The sequence below is a fragment of the Mirounga angustirostris genome, unplaced genomic scaffold, assembly GCF_029215605.1.
Source record: "Mirounga angustirostris isolate CCGP_5_RB_7025 unplaced genomic scaffold, mMirAng1.0.hap1 SCAF_3, whole genome shotgun sequence".
Lineage (NCBI taxonomy): Eukaryota > Metazoa > Chordata > Mammalia > Carnivora > Phocidae > Mirounga > Mirounga angustirostris.
The window spans coordinates 79956182-79979039 of NW_026991711.1; the positions used below are offsets into that span (position 1 = coordinate 79956182).

Genomic DNA, 22858 nt, shown 5'->3' on the forward strand with positions numbered 1-22858 from the left:
GACTTCAGGCAGAGGAGGGCTGGGAAGTTACATTAGTGGGATGAATGACCAAACCAATGCAAGTCACTCTCACCCTCGAGAATAATCCATCAAATTAGTTTCTGAACCTTGAAGCTGGGTCCAGGCTCTCAGAGGAACTAACTAATGCCCAACGAGGGCTTGTCGGAGCAGCTGATCCACATGCGTCTGTTGTTACTGCTGTTGCCCTGGGTTGTAGAACGTACATGGACACAAGCAACACAGACTCACAGTCAATGAGGAAACAAATGTGACTGACATTTAGGGGTGTCATATCTCTTAACGTATTTTCCAGATTTTCAACTGAGTGTTTTCATGCCATGGAGTGGCCATTTTAGAAGCTGCCATGCATATAGTCCTGCATCTTAAAATCTTAAGTGGATTTTCCTATATAATATCCTTCAAAACAAAAAAAATACCTCATGATTTAAAATTTTTAAATTTAATTCTCAGCAAGATTAGGTAAACTTGAAATTATTTCGAGTAGAGTAGTAGGGAGTGTTTTCAAGCACAGAATACTGTCCCAAGGCCTATTATATACAGATATATATATAATCCAGCATGGAGCCCAACGTGGGGCTTGAACTCAGGATCAAGACTGAGCTGAAATCAAGAGTTGGACACTTAACCGACTGAGCCACCCAGGCGTCCCCAAGTCCCATTATAAGCACAGAAGAAAGTAATCTGTCATCACAACATAGCTACCTTGTTACAGAGAATTAAATTACACACGTAATTATGGAGAGTAGTTCTTTTAACAGAATTTGAAATAGTATTACATAATAACAGATCCTAAGACATTTCCTTTACACATACCTGTGATTATTCTGTAAAACCTCTTTTCTAACTCTGAAAAATTCTTCAGTGTTTTGTTCAACATGCTCAATTTTGCATCTCAAAGCTCGGTATTTGGCAAGGGATGGGGGGTTGGGTTTGAACAAATTAGTTTCACAGATATTACCCATGTCTCTTATTAGCTGTAGATGGAAATAATACAAGATGTTAGAATCACTATATATCAAAATATTTAGCGCACGTTACACTTTCTCAAAAAGACTGGAAAAATAAGGTTCCCCGCACCGAAGTCTTTTTTTAAGGTTTTATTTTTAAGTAATCTCTACACCCAATGTGGGGCTTAAACTCACAACCCAGGGATCAAGAGTTGCATGCTCCACTGACTGAGCCAGCCAGCACCCCTCCCCCAAAGCTTTTGATCAATAGGTAAATTGCACATTAAAGGTAATACCTTTTTTATATATTGTGCCCTCAGGGATGGCATAATATACCATAATAATAATAGTGTACATCAGGATAGCACGTCATTGTTGATAAAGTGTTTTCTGGTACATGGTTTCTCTAATCCACACTACAGCACTGGTCTTACTAGATCTTATTGTCCTCATTGTATAGATGGGGAACGTGAGGTTCTGAGAAGCTGAATTAATTGCTCAAGATTCCACAGCAAAGATGGGGTAGTGACTAAATAGGAACTCAGATCATCAGAATTCAAGTCCAATTCTGTTAGCAAAACTTCAATAAGCATGTTCTGTATGCCAGGCATTGTTTCAGGTTTGAACGATACAAAAATGAGTAAGACATGGTTGTCTTCCCTGAGAGAGAACCTAAGTATACTTGGTATACCCATAGGTCATGGAGCTTTGAGGAGGGAACATAGCTCCTACATAATCTGAATTACGTTTATTATAGGGATGTATTGCTTTTACCATCTTTGAGATGAAAGAGACATTGACAGGGGAGCCCTATTTTGCCTGCCACACATCTTTATGACCTCAATGTGGGGAGGGGCTAACTGTAATTCAAATACACCAGCCATAAAAGAAAAGACTGATATATTTTTCTATATAAAAGTAAAAAATTTCTATATGGTAAAATAGAACAGGTCAACCAACCACTCCAAATTCACCATAAGCAAAGTAAAACAAAACAAAACGAACTGTAGAAAATATCTGCAACTCATATCCCAGACAAAGCTCCCTAACTTATTAAGAGGTCCTAAAAATCATGAAGAAAAATAGCAAGATCCAAAAGAAAAAGGGCCAAAGGAAATGAATAGACAGTTCACAGAAAAAAAAAAAAACCTCATAAACTAAATATAAATCCTGTAACTGAGAGGTCATTTCTCATCCATAAAATTGGTAAAGTCTGAAAGTTTGATAAATACACTTGGTAAAACTCTAGGAAATAGAAAGTCTCATTCACTGATAGTGGGAGGGCAAATAGTAGAACCTTTATGAGGGAATAAGACAAAATCTATCACAATTACAGATACATTGATCCCATAAGCCAGTACTTCTACTTCTGGGATGTATCTCAGAGACACTCCTGTGCAGCTACGACATGACAAATATTCAAGCATATTCCCTTTGGCATTGTTTGTAGTAGCAAAGTCTGGAAACAATCCAACCGTCTGGCATTAGGGAATGCCCATACCATGTGGTGAATGAGGATGCTTTCAATTACAGGATATGTTAAGTGGGGAAAAATGGGTGCAGAACAGCAAAGATGGTATACAACTTTCTATGTAAAAAAAGAGGAGAGGAATAAGTATATATGTGCATATTTATAGCTATTTGCGTAAAGAAACTGCAAAGACAAGACACTAATAAAAATGGTTATCTAGCGAGTTGGGGAGTTGGAATGGGTGGAGGAGGGGCAGGGTAGAATACAGATTACTCTGAGTATACCTTTTAAACATAATTTTGACTTTTGAATAATACAAATGTATTACCTACTAAAAATAAAAAAGTTAAATGAATAAGTATTTGGATGGGTACTACATACACCTTCTCAATAGGAAAACCAGCAACTGAGGTTCTTAATGTTGGGTGGTAGGCAAATCATGAAACTAAATTTGGAAGGCTCCTTTAACATCTCATTTATTGGTTCATCTCATTTGTTGATTCTTCACTTATTTTGGATTACAGATGCCTCCAGGAATCTGTTGAAAGCTACAATTTCCCTCAAACATGCGCTATTTTGTATCTTTGACTCTTTTGCAGTCTATGTCATGGATTTCTGATCGTGTCCCAATTCCTTCATGCACAGATGAGGCAACTCAGAGCCAGGGAGTGACTTGGTCTCATCTAAGGTGAGGGGGACACTGGGGCTGCCTTCCTGCTTTCCTCTTTGCTAACTGAGCCCTGCTCCCTCCCCTACAGCTCAAGGGAGAGGGCCCATTTCTGCAGCGTTAGTAATTCCACTCTCCTTGCCAGTGACTGGCTTAGGAATGCACATGTGACTCAGTTCTGAGCAAAGAACTGACCAAAGAGTCTACAGGGCCAGGGGAGCTTGCCCTAAGAGACAAGAAAAGAAATACTCTGGTTGAGATGCTATGAATAACTGCAGCTGTGAGGTCATGAAAGGTGAGCCAGGCTGAGGGAAGCTAAGTTTACAGGAAGCACAGAGATGGAAAGAAGCTGGGTCCTCGTTGGTAATTCTACCTCTAAGCGAATGGACCAGAAGCCACCCTGCAGCTGGCTTCTTGTTACACAGGGTGATAAGTGTTCTCATTGTTTAAGTCAATGACAGCTTTCTGTTTCTTTTGCAAAAAGAATCCTAACTCATCTCGAGATAGGGAAACTGAAGGACTCCATAAAAATCTGCTTTTGTTCCTTTTCCTGTTTCTATTTTTGCTAGGACCTCCACTTTACACATGCCTGTGATGCAAATGGAGTTATGTCCTCTAGATTTCTCAAGAACAGATAACATCTAAGGAAGGACTAGGTGAGAATGAACTGATGAAGCTATCTTAAGAGCATTCCAGACCACCAGAACTAGACATCTCCACAACAAGACCCCCTGGCTCCAAGGAATAACACCTGGGCCCTTTGTTCTAACCAGTTCCTGGGTGCCAGACCATGATTCTCAATAAAAACCCCCAGGTCCCAAGCAAAGACCCCTCCTTTCCTTTCTGAGTCTCCCAAACACTGTCTGTACCTGCTCTCTCTCTCTACCTTCAATAAACTCTGCTATCACCTCCCGCTGGCCCATGTTTGATCTCTATCCCGTGAGCAGCCAGGGACCCTCTTGGCTGGTCCTGCGAGACCTTCTCTGGGTCCTCAGACCTGGCCTGCCAGCATCATCCTGATATAGAAAATTACAGTGTAGCAATTCTAAATATATCTGCCTTTGTACTACTATTCCAACACATTCATGTTTGGGAACATGTTTCAGATAACTTCCATAAGGACCCAAGGCATTCTAAAATGGCTCAACATTTATTTTTGAGCCAACTTTTGTGATTCAGGGCTACTTTATTAATCAGATTTGAAAAGGTCCTTCCCCAACATATTTTAAATTGAATTCTGTATTTCAGAGATTTACCTGGCAGAGGTCCTCTTTCTTAGCCAATAGTCTCAGGGTCACTTTTTCAGTTGTTGTACCTTTGTGAGGTATTAATCTGTAGAACTCAGTCATCATTTTTTGCAGTTGTTCTTCTGTTTCTCCGTTTTTCAATGCTGCCTTTACTAGAAGGAGAAGTCCTTCTGCCTTGCTCACCTTTAAATGGAGGACAGTATATGCTTATTAAAGTTGATTCTTGACCATCAGAGAGAAAGTGAAGGAATGTGCCTAAAAGCAACTAAAATAGTTGTTAGGTAAGTCACAACTATTAGTTTTCTACTGGACACCAGCCGTAAAACAGATGCCATGTTTACAGGAGATGTAGCTCAGTTGTGACGCCGCCTCCATGAGAAATCTTCCAAAACCGGGCTCAGCTTAACTACAGGAAAAAAACAGAGCCTTAAATATCTGTATCTGTATATCTACATCTATACCTACATCTACAACCGTATCTATAGCTACAACTGCATCTACATATCTGTCTATATTCTCGGAGAGAGGAATACTAATGCAACCGCAGGAGACTTGCTTTTCACACACGAAGTTTAGAAAGCTGTCAGAATCACACTAGGAACAAAATCCAGCGGAACATGTTTCTAATTACGTAAGCACTGTTTGGACTTTGCCCCAGAAAACATTTTTCTCCCTGAAATAAGTTAGTTTAGTTCCCCAGAGGGAAACTGTATTATTTTACTATGACAATGCAGCTGTACTGACAATGCAGCTGTACAAGTTGTACCATTGGGAATAGTTTCTTTCATCTGCTCTTTCCGTCATACAAAATTAAGGAGAGTATTTTTTGGAGGGCTGCAGGCATCCCTGGCCTTTCCCTAAAATGGTCACAAGTTACAAGACTGTGAAGCAGTGGCTCTGAAGTAGACGAGGGTCCGAGCATCTGACTGAGGACCAAGAGCAACCCTGTGTCTCAGGCCTGCTAAGCACCTTGCGACCTAAAGGAGCAGGCCTCCCAATGAGCCGACACCAAAAAGCGGACCTTGCAGCAGCTCTTGGGTCTGACGTTTTATATAGATAAGAACATCTAGTTTTCTTGGAAGCTTGTTTTCCCCTCAGTGCTCTCAGTGTTCCCTTTTTCCAAGGTAAGAAAAGGCACGCCAGGAATGCATCCAGGAACAGCTGGGCCGGCACCCAGACACACGTGGTATCATTTAAGCCAGTAAGCCAGAAAGCAGGTTTGTCATTATAGAGGTTCTGCTTCAAGGGCACGCGTGACTCACGTCATGGAGACTAATCCTGTTCACAGGCTTGAGAAGCATGTGCTCCAGGTGGCCGAGAGATTCCGCCCAAACCATCTCCACCAAATCGCTCACTTCTTTGCTCAGAGTGTTTGAATTTATTACCTCCTCCAAAAGCAACTGCAACAAAGTTAAAAAAAAACAACAAAAAACAACCAACAAAAGGTTTCATTGGTGAGTTGATTTAAAGCTGAGATGAACAGAGATGAGAGAAGAAATAATCACAGCCAAGGAGAGAGTCACAGGCAGCCAAGGGACTGATAATTCCCTGTACCTCCACTTCCCCCCTACACTCTCTTTATTTCCCCTTTCTCTCCTTTACTCCCACTTTATGTCTCCTTTTGCCTTTTCCTTCCCTCTGTAAACTTTAGGTCTGCCAGTGGCATCAAAGTTTAAGTGGCATTAAAGGTTAAGGACCCCTGATTCTTGGCCTAGGTTATAACGGAATCTTTGAAAGCCATGGGTGGGGGTTTGTTGCTGGAACAAGCAGGAAGTTTTGTGGCTCTTCCTAGAACTCACTCCTCACCCGGTTTCCACACCTGCCTGTGAGTTTACTCTTCTTGTTCTCTGACTCTTCTCTCTTGCCAGGTTTTTATTTGTCGTAAAGAAAACACTTCTATTAAAAATATTCAGTCGATCACACAAAATAGCACACAGAAATCAATCTTACTGCTTGCAGTTTTTCAGATGCTAATTGGGTTGCTTCCGGTGTAAAATGTTCTCTTAGCAGAAATCCTTGTTTCTTCAGCTCTTCAATGTAATTTTCGTAGTATTCACTTGCATCTGCAGAGGTTTTCTTTACAGAGGACTTTCTAGTCTGTGAATTATAGTGTGGAGCAAAATGTTAGGATGTGAGGATACAGTCACTTATTAACCTATGGATCTTTATTGAACACCTCCTATGCACCATGGGGAAACGGAATGTAAATAAGGCATTGGATCCCTGCCATGAAGGCACTGATTAGTTTTTTCAAAGAATTACTTAAATCTTCAATTCTTCACAAAACTGCCTAACACCTGAAAGTAAGGGGAGAAAAGCCTGAAAAGGCGCAACAGGCGGAAGAGATGCATTTGATTCATGGGAGAGTCATTCAAACGTCTGTTCAGAGATTACGTACTCTTACTTTACATACTAGTCTAATTAGCTTTGAAGTCTGGCATTCAAGCTTTTTGGGAAATGAGAAAAATAAATCAGAGGAGAGGAAGAAAAGAAAAATACCTCAAAAATGAGGTACTGTTAGGGACAAGCACACAGTCAAAATGAAATGATAGCTACCAGCAGGGAGAAAGGCAGGAAAGCTCTTAGTCATGCAAATAACATAAAGGCATGGAGCAAGGTGTCCTCTGGATAGGTACAAACTGCCTCCTTCCTTCCAACCTGCCCGTGGATGTGGCATTTGTCTGTTTTTCCTGGAAATCCTTGCTCCTGTTGTGAGCAGTTGTCCCAAAGTTATTAACCTCTGAGAATGTGGGAAGTCCAGCCCCAGCTGGGGCCTGTGGGTGTTGGCTAAGCCCCTGGCTCTGGAGTGTATGGGAGGGGGTGCGGGTGGCGGGGCAAGTCAGACTCCCCAGGACACCATAACCCGCCCTCCTGAATTGGCGGCTACAGGGAGCCTCTGGAACGTGAAGAAAAGAAGCATATCATGTTCCAGTTACTCCATTTAAGAAGGTAGAATTTAACATAATTTTGGAAGATTTGCACAAAATGTTTTTGTATGAGAGAGAGAGGCAAGCTAGAAAAGCCTCTTTTGCAGGACATCTCTTTCAGTGTTGGTTAAGCGAGGATAATTTCTCTCAAAGCAGACTCACCCGAGGAGCCCTCTATTTGCCTTCTCAGACTCAGGCTTGCCAAGGGAGGAAGGCACCCAGGAAGAGCTCTCAGGGTAGTAAGCAGGAGGGGACACGGTGGCCTATTCAGCCTTAGAGTTTTCTTTTTCAGTAAAGAAAAATAATTATAACACGTTCTATCATGGTTTTCAACTTGATGTTTCCTTACTTTTTATCCACACAATTAAACCCTCCACAAAATACAGCATACATTTTTGGGGTAAAAGGTTAACAAAACCCTTTCTCTTACTTAGACACATTTGACTTGGATTAACTTTTTGTATCTGTTCCCAAAATTGCCTGGGTAATAGTGACTTCTCATTAATAAATCAGGACTGGGAGTTCAATGAATGAACGATAAGTGGTAGGTGGGAGACCTGACCCTTAGGTTTCCCTGAAAGCAGTGTCGTAAGTAATGGGCACCTCCCTTAAAGACATCTTGAACCTAGGCCCATGTTACCACAGGTATGGGCTACTGTGGGTGGGCTTCCAAGTCAGGTGGATTCTGTACCCACCTGAGCTGAGTCTCCCTCCTGGCACCAGAGCTGACACCTCCAGTGGGGGCAAAGCCAGAAGCATCCAGAGCCTGAGTACTATGCTGTGAGGACCAATCCTACTGAGGAGCACCTGGGTGAGGAGGTGCTGGGTTTCCTGCCTGTAAATCTGTCTGGACAGAAGACACCCTGTGGGTGTGGCAGTGTTTACTTTGAATTTTAGGTATTAGTTCTGAATTTATTTTTGTTTCATAATAGTTTCAGGTTGGAACCATGGCCTTGACTTGACCGTGACCTAACATAAAAGTCTCAGCCTCTGCAAAGCCTTCCTTGCTGTTCTGTCCCAGTGGATTACAGTCATGAATGTGTAGTTTCATCCCTGGTGGTGATCTCTGAGGGGCAGGGTTTGAAGTAATTTTTATCTTTGGCCTCCAGTAGATCAGTTGGTACATAGTAGGTACTTAACTAAGTGTGTGAACAGATTGCCTTAAGCAGAGTATACGTTAGTCAAGTTCCCACAAGTGATTCAGCACAGGAGCAGGGGGCCTACATGCCCTGCACGCAGTGACTATTTCTTTTTTTTTTTTTTTTTACATTTTTTTCAATTTTATTATGTTATGTTAATCACCATACATTACTTCATTAGTTTTTGATGTAGTGTTCCATGATTCACTGTTTGCATATTACACCCAGTGCTCCATGCAGAACATGCCGTCTTTAATACCCATCACCAGGCTAACCCATTCCCCCACCCCCCTCCCCTCTAGAACCCTCAGTTTGTTTCTTGGAGTCCATAGTCTCTTACGGTTCGTCTCTCCCTCCGATTTCCCCTCCTTCATTTTTCCTTTCCTACTGTCTTCTTTTTTTTTTTTCTTAACATATAACATATTATTTGTTTCAGAGGTACAGGTCTGTGAATCAACAGTCTTGCACAATTCACAGCGCTCACCATAGCACATACCCTCCCCAATGTCCTTCACCCAGCCACCCCATCCCTCCCACCCCCCACCACTCCAGCAACCCTCAGTTTGTTTCCTGAGGTTAAGAATTCCTCACTATTTCCTTTTAACAAGAAAGAAGCCCTGTGCTGTTCTAGTCAGAGCACTGCTCTCACCCTCCTCTCCTCACCTGCCATATTCCAACAGAGACATGTTTCTACCTTTCAAAACTATTTATCAGGTAAAAAGTTTAACAGATTGGCAGGTTCACTGAGCAATGTTAAGGAAACTAGGTATGAACAGAGTGGATAAACACATAGGAATCAATATAAAGATCATTACCTTGCGGTGCCTGGGTGGTGCAGTTGGTTAAGTGTCCAACTCTTGGTTTTGGCTCAGGTCATGATCTCAGGGTTGTGAGATCCAGATCTGCACTGGGCTCTGTGCTCAGTGCAGAGTCTGCTTAAGAGTCACTCTCCCTCTCCCCCTGCCCCCTACTCTCTCTCTCAAGTAAATAAATAAATCTTAAAAAAAAAAAAAAAAAAAGATCATTACCGTGAGGCCACTAGCCAAGAGGAAATGTGCGGATGTGAGAAAGGCAGGGTCCTCGGGGTCCTGGGAGCTCTGCAGTTCTAGCACTGCCACCTCCTTACCTCCCTCTGCCCCGATCTGGAAAATAGGTTGTTCCTTCAGAAGCTGCATCCATTCAGTAACAAACCACACACACCATTTAAAAATGCTGATTATAAAACTAACACTAGTTCGGGCGCCTGGGTGGCTCAGTTGGTTAAGCGACTGCCTTCGGCTCAGGTCATGATCCTGGAGTCCCTGGATCGAGTCCCGCATCGGACTCCCTGCTTGGCAGGGAGTCTGCTTCTCCCTCTGACCCTCCCCCCTCTCATGCTCTCTCTCTCTATCTCATTCTCTCTCTCAAATAAATAAATAAAATCTTAAAAAAAAAAAAAACTAACACTAGTTCATTTGGAGATATAATTTGGAAAATACAGCAAGTATAAAGAAAATATAAAAATTACCTGAAGTCATACTACAGATATATAATTACTATTAATATTTTGGTATATTTCTTGCTGGTATTTTTACTATAGATATATCTGTGTATGTTTAAACTGTACCACTTTTTATATTTTCTTTGTCACAGAGGAAATGTTATTTCCAAGTTATATTTTATTAAAATATCTAAAATATACAAATGGAGCATAATTTTGAATGCTAGGGTTTTCCCTTATACGATACTGGAGAAATAACTTCCTCTTTTTCTTTTTAATGAATAGTAATGGAAATTCAGCATGATGTAAATAACTTGTTGTCAAATGTAAATACTACTCTTAAAAATACAAGAACCCGTTAATAAACAGGGAGGAGGTCTTTACTTTTAAAAGTCATGTTATTATTTTGTACTGTTTATATTTTTATTATGAGCATGTATTACTTTTATAATAAAAACACTAAAAAGTTAAATATTAAATTTTAAATATAAAATTGTCTTGATTATTAAAAATCAACTTTTATATTAAGAAATATTTATTCAGGATATGCACAATTTTCCAAAACAATGAGAAAATTATCAAGCAGGAAAAATAATCAGAAGACACTTGGTTTGTTTTTGTTTTTTAATACAGACTCTTACTTTTTCCAAGGTGTTATATTTTGCAACTTCAAAGTCTTGTGGAAAACGAGGAATTTCAACAATGTCTTTATAAAACCTGAAATTTGTATAATAAAATTTTAACATTAAAATGGACTTTTAGACGAAACAGAATTTTCATAAAATGTTTCTTAGAAGTCTCCTAATTGCATACAAAATACATTTTAAGTCCCTAATCTCCTCCGAGGTTCTGAAAATGGTTAAAAAGTCTCATGTAATGAGCTGGATTCCTCCCTTGCATAACTCTAGAGCTCTGATGCCGAATACTGAGTGTCTGCACTGGAAGGTGGGGTGGCATGAAGCAGAAGCAGAGGCATAAGAGAAGCAGGCCAGGGCACTGGAGAAAGCACCGATCCTAGCAGAGGCAAGTGACCTGCACTTTCTTGGGTTCTGATCCTTAGAAGCTGGGTCACTCAGACAGGCTCACACCAGAGACTCTCATACTACAGTCAACCCCCTTTAAAACAAAGGTGTCAGATTTCTCATAATCTGTACTTTCATTTTTGATATTTGTTCTGTCTTTTAACACTACTATTAACAAATAAAATAAGGCTCAATGTGATGCTTAATGACACTACACTTTTGGGTATGCTTTACGAAGCCATATAGAAATGTAGCCTCACATACTCCATTTGCAGAAGTTGTCACTATTTCCATTTTTTGACCTATTAGGTAGGAAGAACAGTCTCAAGTCTAAAGGCTTCTCGGTAAGGTAGCAGGGTAAGCAGACTGCCCAGATCTCATCTCCAGTGCCTTTTCTTTTTTAAAATCAATCTAATAATTATGTTCACTCTTATATAATACTAACATGGAAATAATTATCACTATACTAGTTGAAGTAAAAAGTCTTAAATAAATAAAAGCCTAGAATTAGAGAAGCGAGATAAATGAAAAAAGTACAAAAAACATGATATATTAATAGCATTTTAAAACTGTGTTTGACTGTCTGACTTCAGCTCAGGTGGTCATCTCAAGAGTCATGGGATCAAGCCCCACATTGGGCTCCCCGCTTATCGGGGAGTCTGCTTGTCCCCCTCCCTCTCCCTCTGCCCTTCATCCTGCTTGTACTCTCTGTCTCCCTCTCAAATAAATAAATAAAATCTTAAAAAACAAAACAAAACAAAAAAACCTGTGCTTGAGGTTTACAAAACATTTTGCAAACTGAGTCTTAATGATCAGAAGTATATTACTCCGGGGACACCTGGGTGGCTCAGTTAAGCATCTGCCTTCAGCTCAGGTCATGATCCTAGGGTCCTGAGATAGAGTCCTGCATCAGGCTCCTTGCTCAGCAGGGAGCCTACTTCTCCCTCTGTCTGCCGCTCCCCTTGCCTGTGCTCTCTCTCTAACAAATAAATAAATAAAATCTTTTAAAAAATAAAAGTAGATTACTCTGTGAATTCCACAATGTCTTCCTTCTCCATGGAGTCGTCCAGGGATGGATCATCTGTTGTCACCTCTAGAACAAAAACAAAACACTTGTTTACTACTCAAAGATTTATTAAAATTATTAACAATAAGTCCTGGAATTTTTAAGATTCTTTTTTTTTTTTTTTAAGATTCTTGAATATAGGTCATACTTACCATACTATTCTTTTCTTTTTTTAAAGATGTCCTTAAATTAGCTATAGTAATTGGTGATCTAAGGATAGTACAAGTGGGACAAGAAGAAGGTAAATTAAAAGTAAAAGATAGTAAGAATATATTATAATTCTATTTTAATAGGCGTGTGAAGAGAATTCTAATGTTATCTGTATTATTTGAAACTCATTGATGGATATTCAATTTCAAATGGAATTTTTCTCTTCAGAAGATTATGGTGAGCATAGTTATGAAATGCATTTCTAGTATGCTGCAGGGTCAGAATGAGTTCCCCAGTGCCATCATGTCACAAATGAAGGACCTGAGGATGTTCTTGCTTAGAGGAGGGAAATTTGAGGGTTCCTATGTGAAGCCAAGCAATTTTTGCTTCATATTTTTCTTATAAGAGAAGCGTAACACTGTCTATAGAATTATGATATATAGGAATAACTCCTTTTATGCAAGAATTTCTTTCCAGTTTTAATTATGCTATCAAAATTTCAAAGGGTGTCAATGTATTTGCAGTAATTCTGAATCTGACTGTATCACTCTGGATATTGAAAAACATTTTCAATGTAAAAGAAGTTTACTATCCTGCCTATTTTGTTTTAGCTACCATTTTCTGAGAGCAAGAAAGTCTGATGACAGCATTTTTGGACAATCATTTGTCTAAAGAGGCTGCACCACACCCAAACATTGATTTCTAAAACTCCTATAAATAATACAATTTGTATATACTATATGATACCTAACATATATCAGGTGCTTACTGTAGATTATTATTTATCAGAATTGCTTCACTTTTGATATGTCTCATGAGGAGGGCATTTCCCTATATCCAAAGGCTTGCTTCTTGGCCAGATTCCAAAATAAAATCTGGGTTTACAAAGGAGGTATGTTTCTTTTTGAGAGATCATCTTTGGGAAAGAACTTCTTTAGCAAAAGGCTAGTCATAAAATTTCCAGTCATTAAGTTGTGGTGATAAATTTTTAACACAAAGTTTCTTCTCCCTCCCAGATAAAGTGACACATCAGGTTTTCTGAGATTATCAGTGTTCTTGTAGTCTTTTTGAATCTGATCACACTAGATTGGATATTGAGAAATCTATTCCTATTGCTAAAGTAGTTTTTGTCCTTCACTATTTGGCTGCCCATTTTCTGAGATAAGAAGTTTAATAATTTTTGTAATATGTCTAGACAATCCTTTGACTGCCTTTAATAAACCAAAATGTTTACTATAGCACCTGTAATATATTAAGTGCTTCATATAAAATACTTACCAGAACTGCTTGCCTTTTGACAAGGAGGTGGTGTGATGTCCACTGCCTTATTAGGATCATAATTCATTATGTCCAAGAGCCTCCTTTCTTTGATAGAGTTCCATATAAAATCTGGGTTTATAATAAGGATATGGTTCTTTTGGATAGACTTCAGTTGATACTGGCTCAGAACATCAGCATTGTCTAAGATTATATGTGTGCACTTAGAAAAAAAAAGAATCAATTCATTAAGTACTTGTAAAAACAAAATCTAAAGAAATTACTTGCATCTGTAATTTTCAACCGTAAAAGTCTTTCTTTTATTAAGTTCAATTAGCCAACATATAGTACATCATTAGTTTTTGATGTAGTTCAATGATTCATTAGTTGTGTATAACACCCACTTCTCATCAGATAACGTGCCCTCCTTAATGCCCATCACTCAGTTACCCCATCTGCCCACCCTCCCTTCTGCAACCCTGAATTTGTTTCCCAGAGTCCAGAGTCTCTCATGGTTCGTCTCCCTCTCCGATCTCTTCCTTCAGTTTTCCTCCCTTCCCCTATGGTCCTTCACACTATTCCTTATGTTCCACATATTAGTAAGACTATATGATAATGGTCTTTCTCTGCTTGACTTAATTCACTTAGCATAATCTCCTCTAGTCCCATCCATGTTGATGTAAAAGTTGGGTATTCATCCTTTCTGATGGCTGAGTAATATTCCATTGTATATATGAACCACATCTTCTTTATCCATTCATCTGTTGAAAGACATCTTGGCTCCTTCCACAGTTTGGTTATTGCGGACATTGCTTCTATGAACATTGGGGTGCATGTGCCCCTTCTTTTCACTACATCTATATCTTTGGGGTAAATACCCAGTAGTGCAATTGCTGGGTCATAGGGTAGCTCTATTTTTAACTTCTTGAGAAACCTCCACACTGTTTTCCAGAGTGGCTGCACCAGCTTGCATTCCCACCAACAGTGTAAGAGGGTTCCCCTTTCTCCACATCCTCACTAACACTTGTTGTTTTCCTCTAGGATTTTGATGGATTCCTGTCTCACATTTAGGTCTTTCATCCATTTTGAATTTATCTCTGTGTATGGTGTAAGAGAATGGTCCAGTTTCATTCTTCTGCATGTGGCTGTCCAATTTTCCCAGCACCATTTATTGAAGAGACTGTCTTTTTCCATCGGATATTCCTTCCTGCTTTGTTAAAGATTAGTTGACCATAGAGTTGAAGGTCCATTTCTGGGCTCTCTATTCTGGTCCATTGAGCTACATGTCTGTTTTTGTGCCAGTACCATACTGTCTTGATGATTACAGCTTTGTAATACAGCTTGAACTCCATAATTGTGATGCCTCCAGCTTTGGTTTTCTTTTTCAACATTACTGCAGCTATTTGGGGTCTTTTCTTATTCCACACAAATTTTAGGATTGTTTGTTCCCGCTCTGTGATTAAATTCTCAAAGCCTTTCTTCATGGGCTATTAGTTGTTTTTCTCCCTTTTCCTCAACTTCCTTCCTTTCCATCAGTCTGTCCTCTAGATCACTTATTCTCTCTTCTGCCTCACTGACCCTAGTTGGTAGAGCATCCAATTTAGACTGCATCCCATTCATAGCATTTTTAAGTTCGGCCTGATTAGATCTCACTTCCGCCCTTAGAGATTCTGTATAGTCATTTATGCTTTCTTCAAGCCTAGCGCTTAACTTTGTAATTGCTATCCTGAATTCTATCTCTGACATCTTGCTTATATCCATATTGATTAGCTTTGTGGCACAGAACATTGTCTCTGGTTCTTTCCTTTGTTGTGAGTTCTTCCTTCTAGTCATTCTGCCCAAGGAAGGATGGGTGAGTGAATGAACAGGGTCCAGAATAGCAACCACGACCCAAGCAAAATGCACCCTAGAAAAAATCTGAAGAGGTCAGACACCACCATAGAAAAGCAAACAAAGCAAGATGAACCAAAACAATAAAAAAAAGGGGTGGTGGAGAGAGACTATAATCTCACAGGGTGGACAAAGCAGGTGATCTTCTTGTTCCTGATTGAATTTTGGTCTCTGTGTTAGAAGACACTACATCCCAAAATTGCAAGGAAAGCAAAGTTTATATACATATATAAAATTGGATAGAGTGAAAAAAGGACTAGAATGAGGCATAAATCGATAAAATGTAGATGTGAGAAAAAAAGTTAAAAAGCAACTTAAAAACATAAGTTGGTAAAATAAGAATCTAGTTGAAATGGGGAAAAGATTAAAAAAAAAAAAAGAAATGTAAAATTTTAGACTGAAGGATAAACGGGTCATGGGGAAACACCTGGAGCTCAATATATTATTTTCCCCTGGCTCTGGGGTTTTAAAGTCCTGTGGGATCTATAAGCTTGTTATCCACCTGTTCTTAGGTCCGTCTTCTGGGGGAGGGGCCTGTTGTTCTGCTTCTCAGGTGTCTTTGTCTGGGCGGAGTTGCCCCACCCCTTGTCAGGGGGATGGGCTCAAGGTGAGCTGGTCGTCCATGTGGCTTTTGTTCCCTGGTGGCTTTCCGCACTTCTTCAGAGGGTCAGAGCAAAAATGGCCATGCCAGGATCTCTGGCCCAGAACCGCAAGATCATGGTCCCCCTTCTTCAATAAACCCTCCAGGTCAAACCATCTCCACTTCTGTGTGCACCAAACCTACAGACTCCGTAGTTCATCCCCACCGCAATTCTCCCGGGGGGCATCCCTGGTGCCCGAGAGTGACACTTCGCTTTGTGTCTTTGTGACTGCAAGCGGTTGTGGGCTCACTCACACCCTGCTCCGCTGCTCCCAGGTCACAGCTGGGTGCTGTCCTACTGTCCTTTCTGGGGCCATTGCTGCCCTGAGAGCTGTTGCCCAGTCGTGGGCACAGCCTCTCTGTGTGCCACACCCCACACAATCTGGCGATTCGTGCCCACTTCAATTCTCCCAGGGGGCGTCCCGGGGGCCCGAGAGCCTCACTGCACTTGTGTCTTTGTGACTGTGAGTGGTTGTGGGCTCACGCACGGACCCTTCTCCATTGCTCCCAGGTAATAGCTGGATGCCATCCTACTCTCCTTTCTGGGGCCACCGCCATCCTGAGAGCTGTTGCCCAGTCATGGGCACAGCCATTTTGTCTCTCCCAGGGGATGTTAAACAGCCCACATGTTCCAATCCTTTTCAGGGTGCTCAGGAAAAGAGCAGTCTCCCTACCGGCCCGGCTCATGGTTTATGGTGACAGGAGCTGAGAGTCCCTTCTGGGCTCGCTGACCATAACCGGTTTCCCTGCTCCACTGCTTGGGCACTCTATCGGATCAGGTGCCTCCATTCCTTCTGTGTTTCCTGGGATCCTGAGACCACAATGACCCACCTAGAATTCTGCTCTTTTCATCCCCTGCGCCCCTTTAAGAAAGGGATGTCTCTCACTGGAACAGATTTCTAAGGGTTCTGATTTTGCACTCCAGCGTTATGTCACTTTCTGGCCACTGGCTTATGGAGGGTCCCTCCCCACTCTGTTTATCTTCAGATATTTCCCCACAGATTCACGATTCCACACCTCCTACCTTGCAAAAAGCAATCGTTTTTCTGCTTGTAGAGTTCCAGATATATTTTCTTACATCTCAGGCTGAATTTGTGTGTGTTCAGAATGGTTTCATAGATACCCAGCTAAATTCGAGGGACCAGATAAAACGAGGTCCCTATTCTGTTGCCATCTTGCCTCCTTCCCCTAGAATGCCCACCCTTAAAAGTCTTGATAGTAATCTTTCTCAGATTTCTAAAACTCTTAAAAATAATATAATTTTAGTTAAATAAAAGTTTAAAAAATCAACAGTTTTTAAAGAATACGGATAGGGATATACCATAATTGATTAACGAACCCTAGAGGTTATTTCTAAATTTTCACTCCTTTAAACAATGCTGTGCTGAACATCTTCATGTACACATATTTGAACAAGAGATTCAAAAGGTATTCATTATTTATTAAATTTGTTAAGTTGTAATTTTATTAATCTATTTTGGAATAAATAGTATATGACATTGTAGAATATCTACAAAGTAAAATAATAATAATAAATTAACACATTTTGTACCATTGTTCCCAGTTCGTCTCCCCAGAGGCATCTGTTGTAACTTGTTTCTGGAATATCCTTCTAGAGCTATTCTATGCATAGGCAACACACATATAAGTACACAGCCCTATTTTTAGTCACAAATGGCAGCATACTAAACATGCTGTTCTGAACCTGCTTTTCCACTTAACAATTCATCTTGGAGCTCATTCCTCAACAATATATACATAGCTGTCTCCTTCATTATAATACCTGGTATGCACATTTCAAAAGTTTATATACATTGGCAACATAACTTCCAAAAAGTATACACTCACAGTATGGGGGAATTTCTGAAGATGAGAGACGATGTTGGCATTCTTTACCCAGAAGATAAACTGAGAAGGCATAACTGGCCTGAATTATTCATCCGTCCATAGAAATGGTGAAACAGGCAAGTGAGGAAAGCCGTATAATAAGGGATGTATATACAGTTCTGCCTAAACTGGAGGTGAACAGGGACATTCCATCTCTGATAATCACAGGCAAACTATTAAATGCCACAGAGCACCCAGGATCTAGCTGGAGTTGAACATACTTCACAGAACAAACCAGACTCATGGTCAGCAAGCCCCAGGGCTGTGGTCCAGGAAGGGGCAGGCTAAGCCACCAAGCTTAACCTGTCAGGCTTACAGTTCATTTCAAGAGAGGGAAAGTAGCTTCCTTCAGCCTTTAAATAAACAAAACAAGCAGTACAAGCTGAACAAGCAGTACAAGATGACTTCACGATACACGTTTTTCTTTGTCCCCTGAGTCACACTGTACAGGTGACGCTCAGGGTTGACGTACTGGTGAGCGATTAGATAGACTGCTTTTTGCAAATGCTGTACACCATTACTTTTCTCCTTCGAGAACAGATTTGGCTGGTCTGAAATTATTTCTGTTTAGGTCTTCAGCTGTACTCTAATAACCTCAGATTCACAAGGTGTAATGGACAGAAGGTGAGACGTGTGGTTTTCCCTCCTTTGCCTTTCTCCAGCTCAACTTCCCTGTTGACGATGTCACAATTTCACCTGCCTTCAGTGACTTTCTCCTGTGGCTAATTTTCTCTGCTTACCCTTCTAACCACGACCTGCTCTCCCTTTTAAAAAAAAATTATTAATTTATTATTTTAAGTAAGCTCTATGCCCAGCATGGGGCCTGAACTCAAGACCCCGAGATCAAGAGTCGCATGTTCTCCCCACTGAGTCAGCCAAGTGCCCTGACCTACCCTCCCTTAATGCACAGTATTTATCACACAGTTCTTAGAAAGTTTGCAAATACCTGAGGATTTAATAAAAAGGAAAAATTTCCACCATTCTCCTTAATGTCATTTTGTAGCTTTTTCTTCTGTTGACGAGGTAAGTGCTTGACTTTCAAACAGAAGGTACAATTTGCAAAGATCCTTATAGTCATCCTGTAGGAAAAAAAGTCAAGTCATAGTTTTAAAGGATTCTCAATGGAATATCACTCAGCCATCAAAAAGAAAGAAATCTTGCCATTTGCCACGACATGGATGGAACTAGAGGGTATTATGCTAAGTGAAATCAGTCAGAGAAAGATAAGAGACTCTTAACTATAGGGAACAAACTGACAGTTGCTGGAGGGGAGGTGGGTGAGGAGATGGGGTGACTGGGTCATGGGCATTAAGGAGGGCGCTTGATGTAAGGAGCACTGGGTGTTAGATGCAACTGATGAATCACTAAATTGTACCCCTGAAAGTAGTAATACAGCATATGTTAATGAAACTGAATTTAAATAATAAATAAATAAACAAACCACCTTATAATAAAATTCTGGTGAGTCTGTGAAAAAAAATAAAAGGATTCTCTTTTCAGTGAATATAAATGACAGCGAATTCAAAATTGTTCTACATGAAAACTGTGGGAAGCTGGGCATTATTTTAAAAAGACATATTGCAATCATTTTTAACAAAAACTGAAGAGTGATCAAACTTGCAATAAGTATGTTGGTTTTAGAATCATTTTTAGCTTTATGGCTGATACTATGGCACTCCAAAATACTTTGGTATAGGCTCATACTATACATCTTAACGGAAATGTATAGATTTCAGTTACAGATCAAGTGTGTGGTTTAAGAACATAGAAGCATTTATTTCTAAATTAAAAATAAATATATGATAGTGAAACCACAGATTTTTATATATAATTCTATAAAATCAAAAAGACCCATTAGTCCCATTAGTTATGTGGGTTTCTGTTAAGCCATTCTAGAGAAAAAATTTATCAATTAGTAATAAAAACATACAACTTATATTTAAGTGGAAACATATTTTAATTTAATTTCTTTTATTATCATACTTTCCCACATATAGAAAAGAATTACTTCTAAGAAAAATAGGCATATTTTGAATGGAAAGACATTTATAGGTATGTAACAATAAACTAATAAGTGGTGAGATACTGGATTTAATTCACAGTAGCTATTTATCAATTTTTAAAAACTGGAGTCACCTCTAACAGGTTCCCCCAAATAAGGTGGTGTTTCATGGAAAGCGGCTCCCAGGTCTGACTGAGTGAGGCAGGTAGTTGTCAGGAACCTACAGGGCCCAGCCTCCCAACCGCGTGTCCAGGGTTCATGTTCCTTCTTCAGCTCCACCTGCCCCTGGAATGCCCAGTTCTCCCAGGCTGGAGTCCTCGTTCTAGTCTCCTTGCCTGAGCAATGGTGCCCATTCTTCAAGGCCCTGAAGGACGTCTATATGAGGACCACCCCTAATTTAGGACAAAATGACCACTGCCTTCCCCATGTGTGTACCTCAGGCACCCCAGATTTGCCAAATCCACAACATAGGCCTACCCCTGTTCTCCTCTTGGGAAGTGGCTGCTGGCTGTTGCTGGCTGCTCAAGCCACTGGGTGCTACCTGTGATTTCTCCCCATCTTACCCCCTTTGGCCATCAGCATTTCCTTCTCACAGCAGGTGCAATCGACCCACTTCCCCATCTCCTATGTCACCCTGGCCCCCATCAGTGGAGACCTAACTTCCTCTCCCACTTCTGCTCCTCTCTGCCTCTAAGTTCCTCTACATTGTAGCTTGGGTAAACTTTTTTTTTTTTTATGTTTCAAGTGAAATTCAAATTTCTTACCATGGTTCAAGGCCTGGCCTCTCTCCACAGCCTCCTCCTGCACCTCTCTCACTCTGCCCTTGTCACACTGGCTTTTTCTCCAGGTTGGCAAAACTCCAAGTTGGGTCCTTAGGGCCTTCACACGTGCTGTGCCTTCCCCTGGGACACTTCTCTCTATCCCCACCCCACACTTAGGACCTAAATTATCTGTTCAGTAAATGAACAAATTAGGGGTTCACATTTTTTTTTTCTTATGATGTCTGGTTAAACTGAAGTCTCTTGATCTAACTCTGCCTTTCCATAGCATTAATACTTCTAATTTCCTATGTATTGATTGTCCTTTACATTTGAATTGATTCATACTTACCAGGGTTTATAGATGAGAGAGATGCTGATGGATACCATGAAAGGTATCACACTGTTATTTAGATTAATTGATCTATCTTGTTTTTAATTTCTGACAGTAAAAGAACAAACAAACAAAACACTAAAACTCTAATGAATCTTTAACAACGTTCAGGACAGTCTCTATGTAATGTACCCTGCCTATGTTGGGCAAGGAAGGCTGAAGTGGGAATGGATACTCAGATCCACCTCTCTAGATCTGTCCTGGGTGTGTTCTTAAGTCCTCTGACCTGGTCTTTAAAAAAAAATTTTTTTTTTTTTTTTAAGATTTTATTTATTTATTTGACAGAGAGAGAGGGAGAAGCAGGCTCTCCGCTGAACAGGGAGCCTGATGCGGGGCTTGATCCCAGAACACTGGGATCATGACCTGAGCCACCCAGTTGGTGGCTCAGTCGGTTAAGTGCCTGCCTTTGGCTCAGGTCATGATCCTGGAGTCCTAGGATTGAGCCCGGCATCGGGCTCCCTGCTCAGCGCGGAGTCTGCTTCTCCCTCTGACTCTCCCGGACCCTCTCATGCTCTCTGTCTCCCATTCTCTCTCTCTCAAATAAATAAAATCTTTAAAAAAAAGTTTTCTAATAGAAAAGTCATTCATGCTCATCTTAGAAAATTTGGAAAATTCAGAACTGCATAATAGCAGCAAAATAATCTCAAAACCTAGAGGCCATGTTAACAACTTCTTTTGCCTTTTCTTCCAGGCTTTTTTTCTGTGTATATGTACTGTGATGGACTATGTTATTATCAAAATTGAAATTATACCATATTCACAATATCTATCTTGCATTTTATGTCAGCATTTTGTCTTTAGCATTAAATCATTAATTATTCTTGGAAAACATTTTTAATAGAGGCTACCTTAGATATGTATCATAAATGAACTATTTCTATTGTTGGGTAATCAAATTACTTCTAAATTTTGGTATCAGTAACAAAGCTATAGGTATGCCTGGGTGGCTCAGTTGGTTAAGCATCTGCCTTCGGCTCAGGTCGTGATCCCAGGGTCCTGGGATCGAGTCCCACATCAGGCTCCTTGCTTAGTGGGGAGACTGCTTCTCCCTCTACCTGCTGCTCTCCCTTCTTGTGCTAGCTTGCATGCTCTCTCTCTGTCTGATAAATAAATAAATAAAATCTTAAAAAAAAAAACCCACAAAGCTATGGGGGTATCTGGGTAGCTCAACTGGTTATGTGTCTGACTCTTGGGCTCCAGGGGAGTCTGCTGAAGATTGTCTCTCCCTCTTCCTTTGTGCTCCCCCTCTTCTCTCAAATAAATAAATCTTTAAGAAAAAAAAAGCTATGATGACACCCTTACATATAAATCTTTGTTTGCAATTCCAATGATTGTCTTAGAAAACAGTCCTGAAATCCTAAACAATACTGAGTCAAAGAGCTTAAATAATTTTTATTCTTGTTAAATTATATTACTTTTCAGTTTTACCTTAAATTGTACTACTTTTCAGTTTTGCTTAAATTTCCTAGGAAAGTAATATGAATTTGTCTTTCTAAAAAAAAACGTCTCTCCCAAAGTAGATTAACCAGTATGAAGAAAAGTAAAGAGCACCTACAGTGCTGGAAATGTTCTAAACTAGATTATGGTGATGATGCACAACTTATTAAAAATCTTTGAATCATACAATTAAAATGGGTGAATTTAATAGTATGTAAATTATATCTCAGTAAAGTTGTTCTAAAAAAGCACGATCCCTCCAGGGGTGCCTGGGTGGCTCAGTCGTTAAGCGTCTGCCTTCCGCTCAGGTCGTGATCCCAGGGTCCTGGGATGGAGCCCCGCATCGGGCTCCCTGCTCAGCGGGGAGCCTGCTTCTCCCTCTCCCACTCCCCCTGCTTGTGTTCCCTCTCTCGCTATGTCTCTCTCTGTCAAATAAATAAATAAAATCTTAAAAAA

General features: G+C 40.3%; 1 protein-coding gene across 1 annotated transcript in view; it reads right to left on the reverse strand.

Moving 5' to 3' along the window:
* Positions 1 to 22858, reverse strand: part of PARP4 (poly(ADP-ribose) polymerase family member 4) — a 66828-nt gene that overhangs the window by 40930 nt on the left and 3040 nt on the right. Inside the window, 9 exon segments of the mRNA XM_045869119.3 lie at positions 835 to 995; positions 4363 to 4536; positions 5616 to 5753; positions 6304 to 6450; positions 9448 to 9561; positions 10541 to 10616; positions 11948 to 12014; positions 13416 to 13617; positions 18758 to 18890. Coding sequence (XP_045725075.1) covers positions 835 to 995; positions 4363 to 4536; positions 5616 to 5753; positions 6304 to 6450; positions 9448 to 9561; positions 10541 to 10616; positions 11948 to 12014; positions 13416 to 13617; positions 18758 to 18889 — 1211 coding nt within the window. The 5' untranslated portion in view covers position 18890.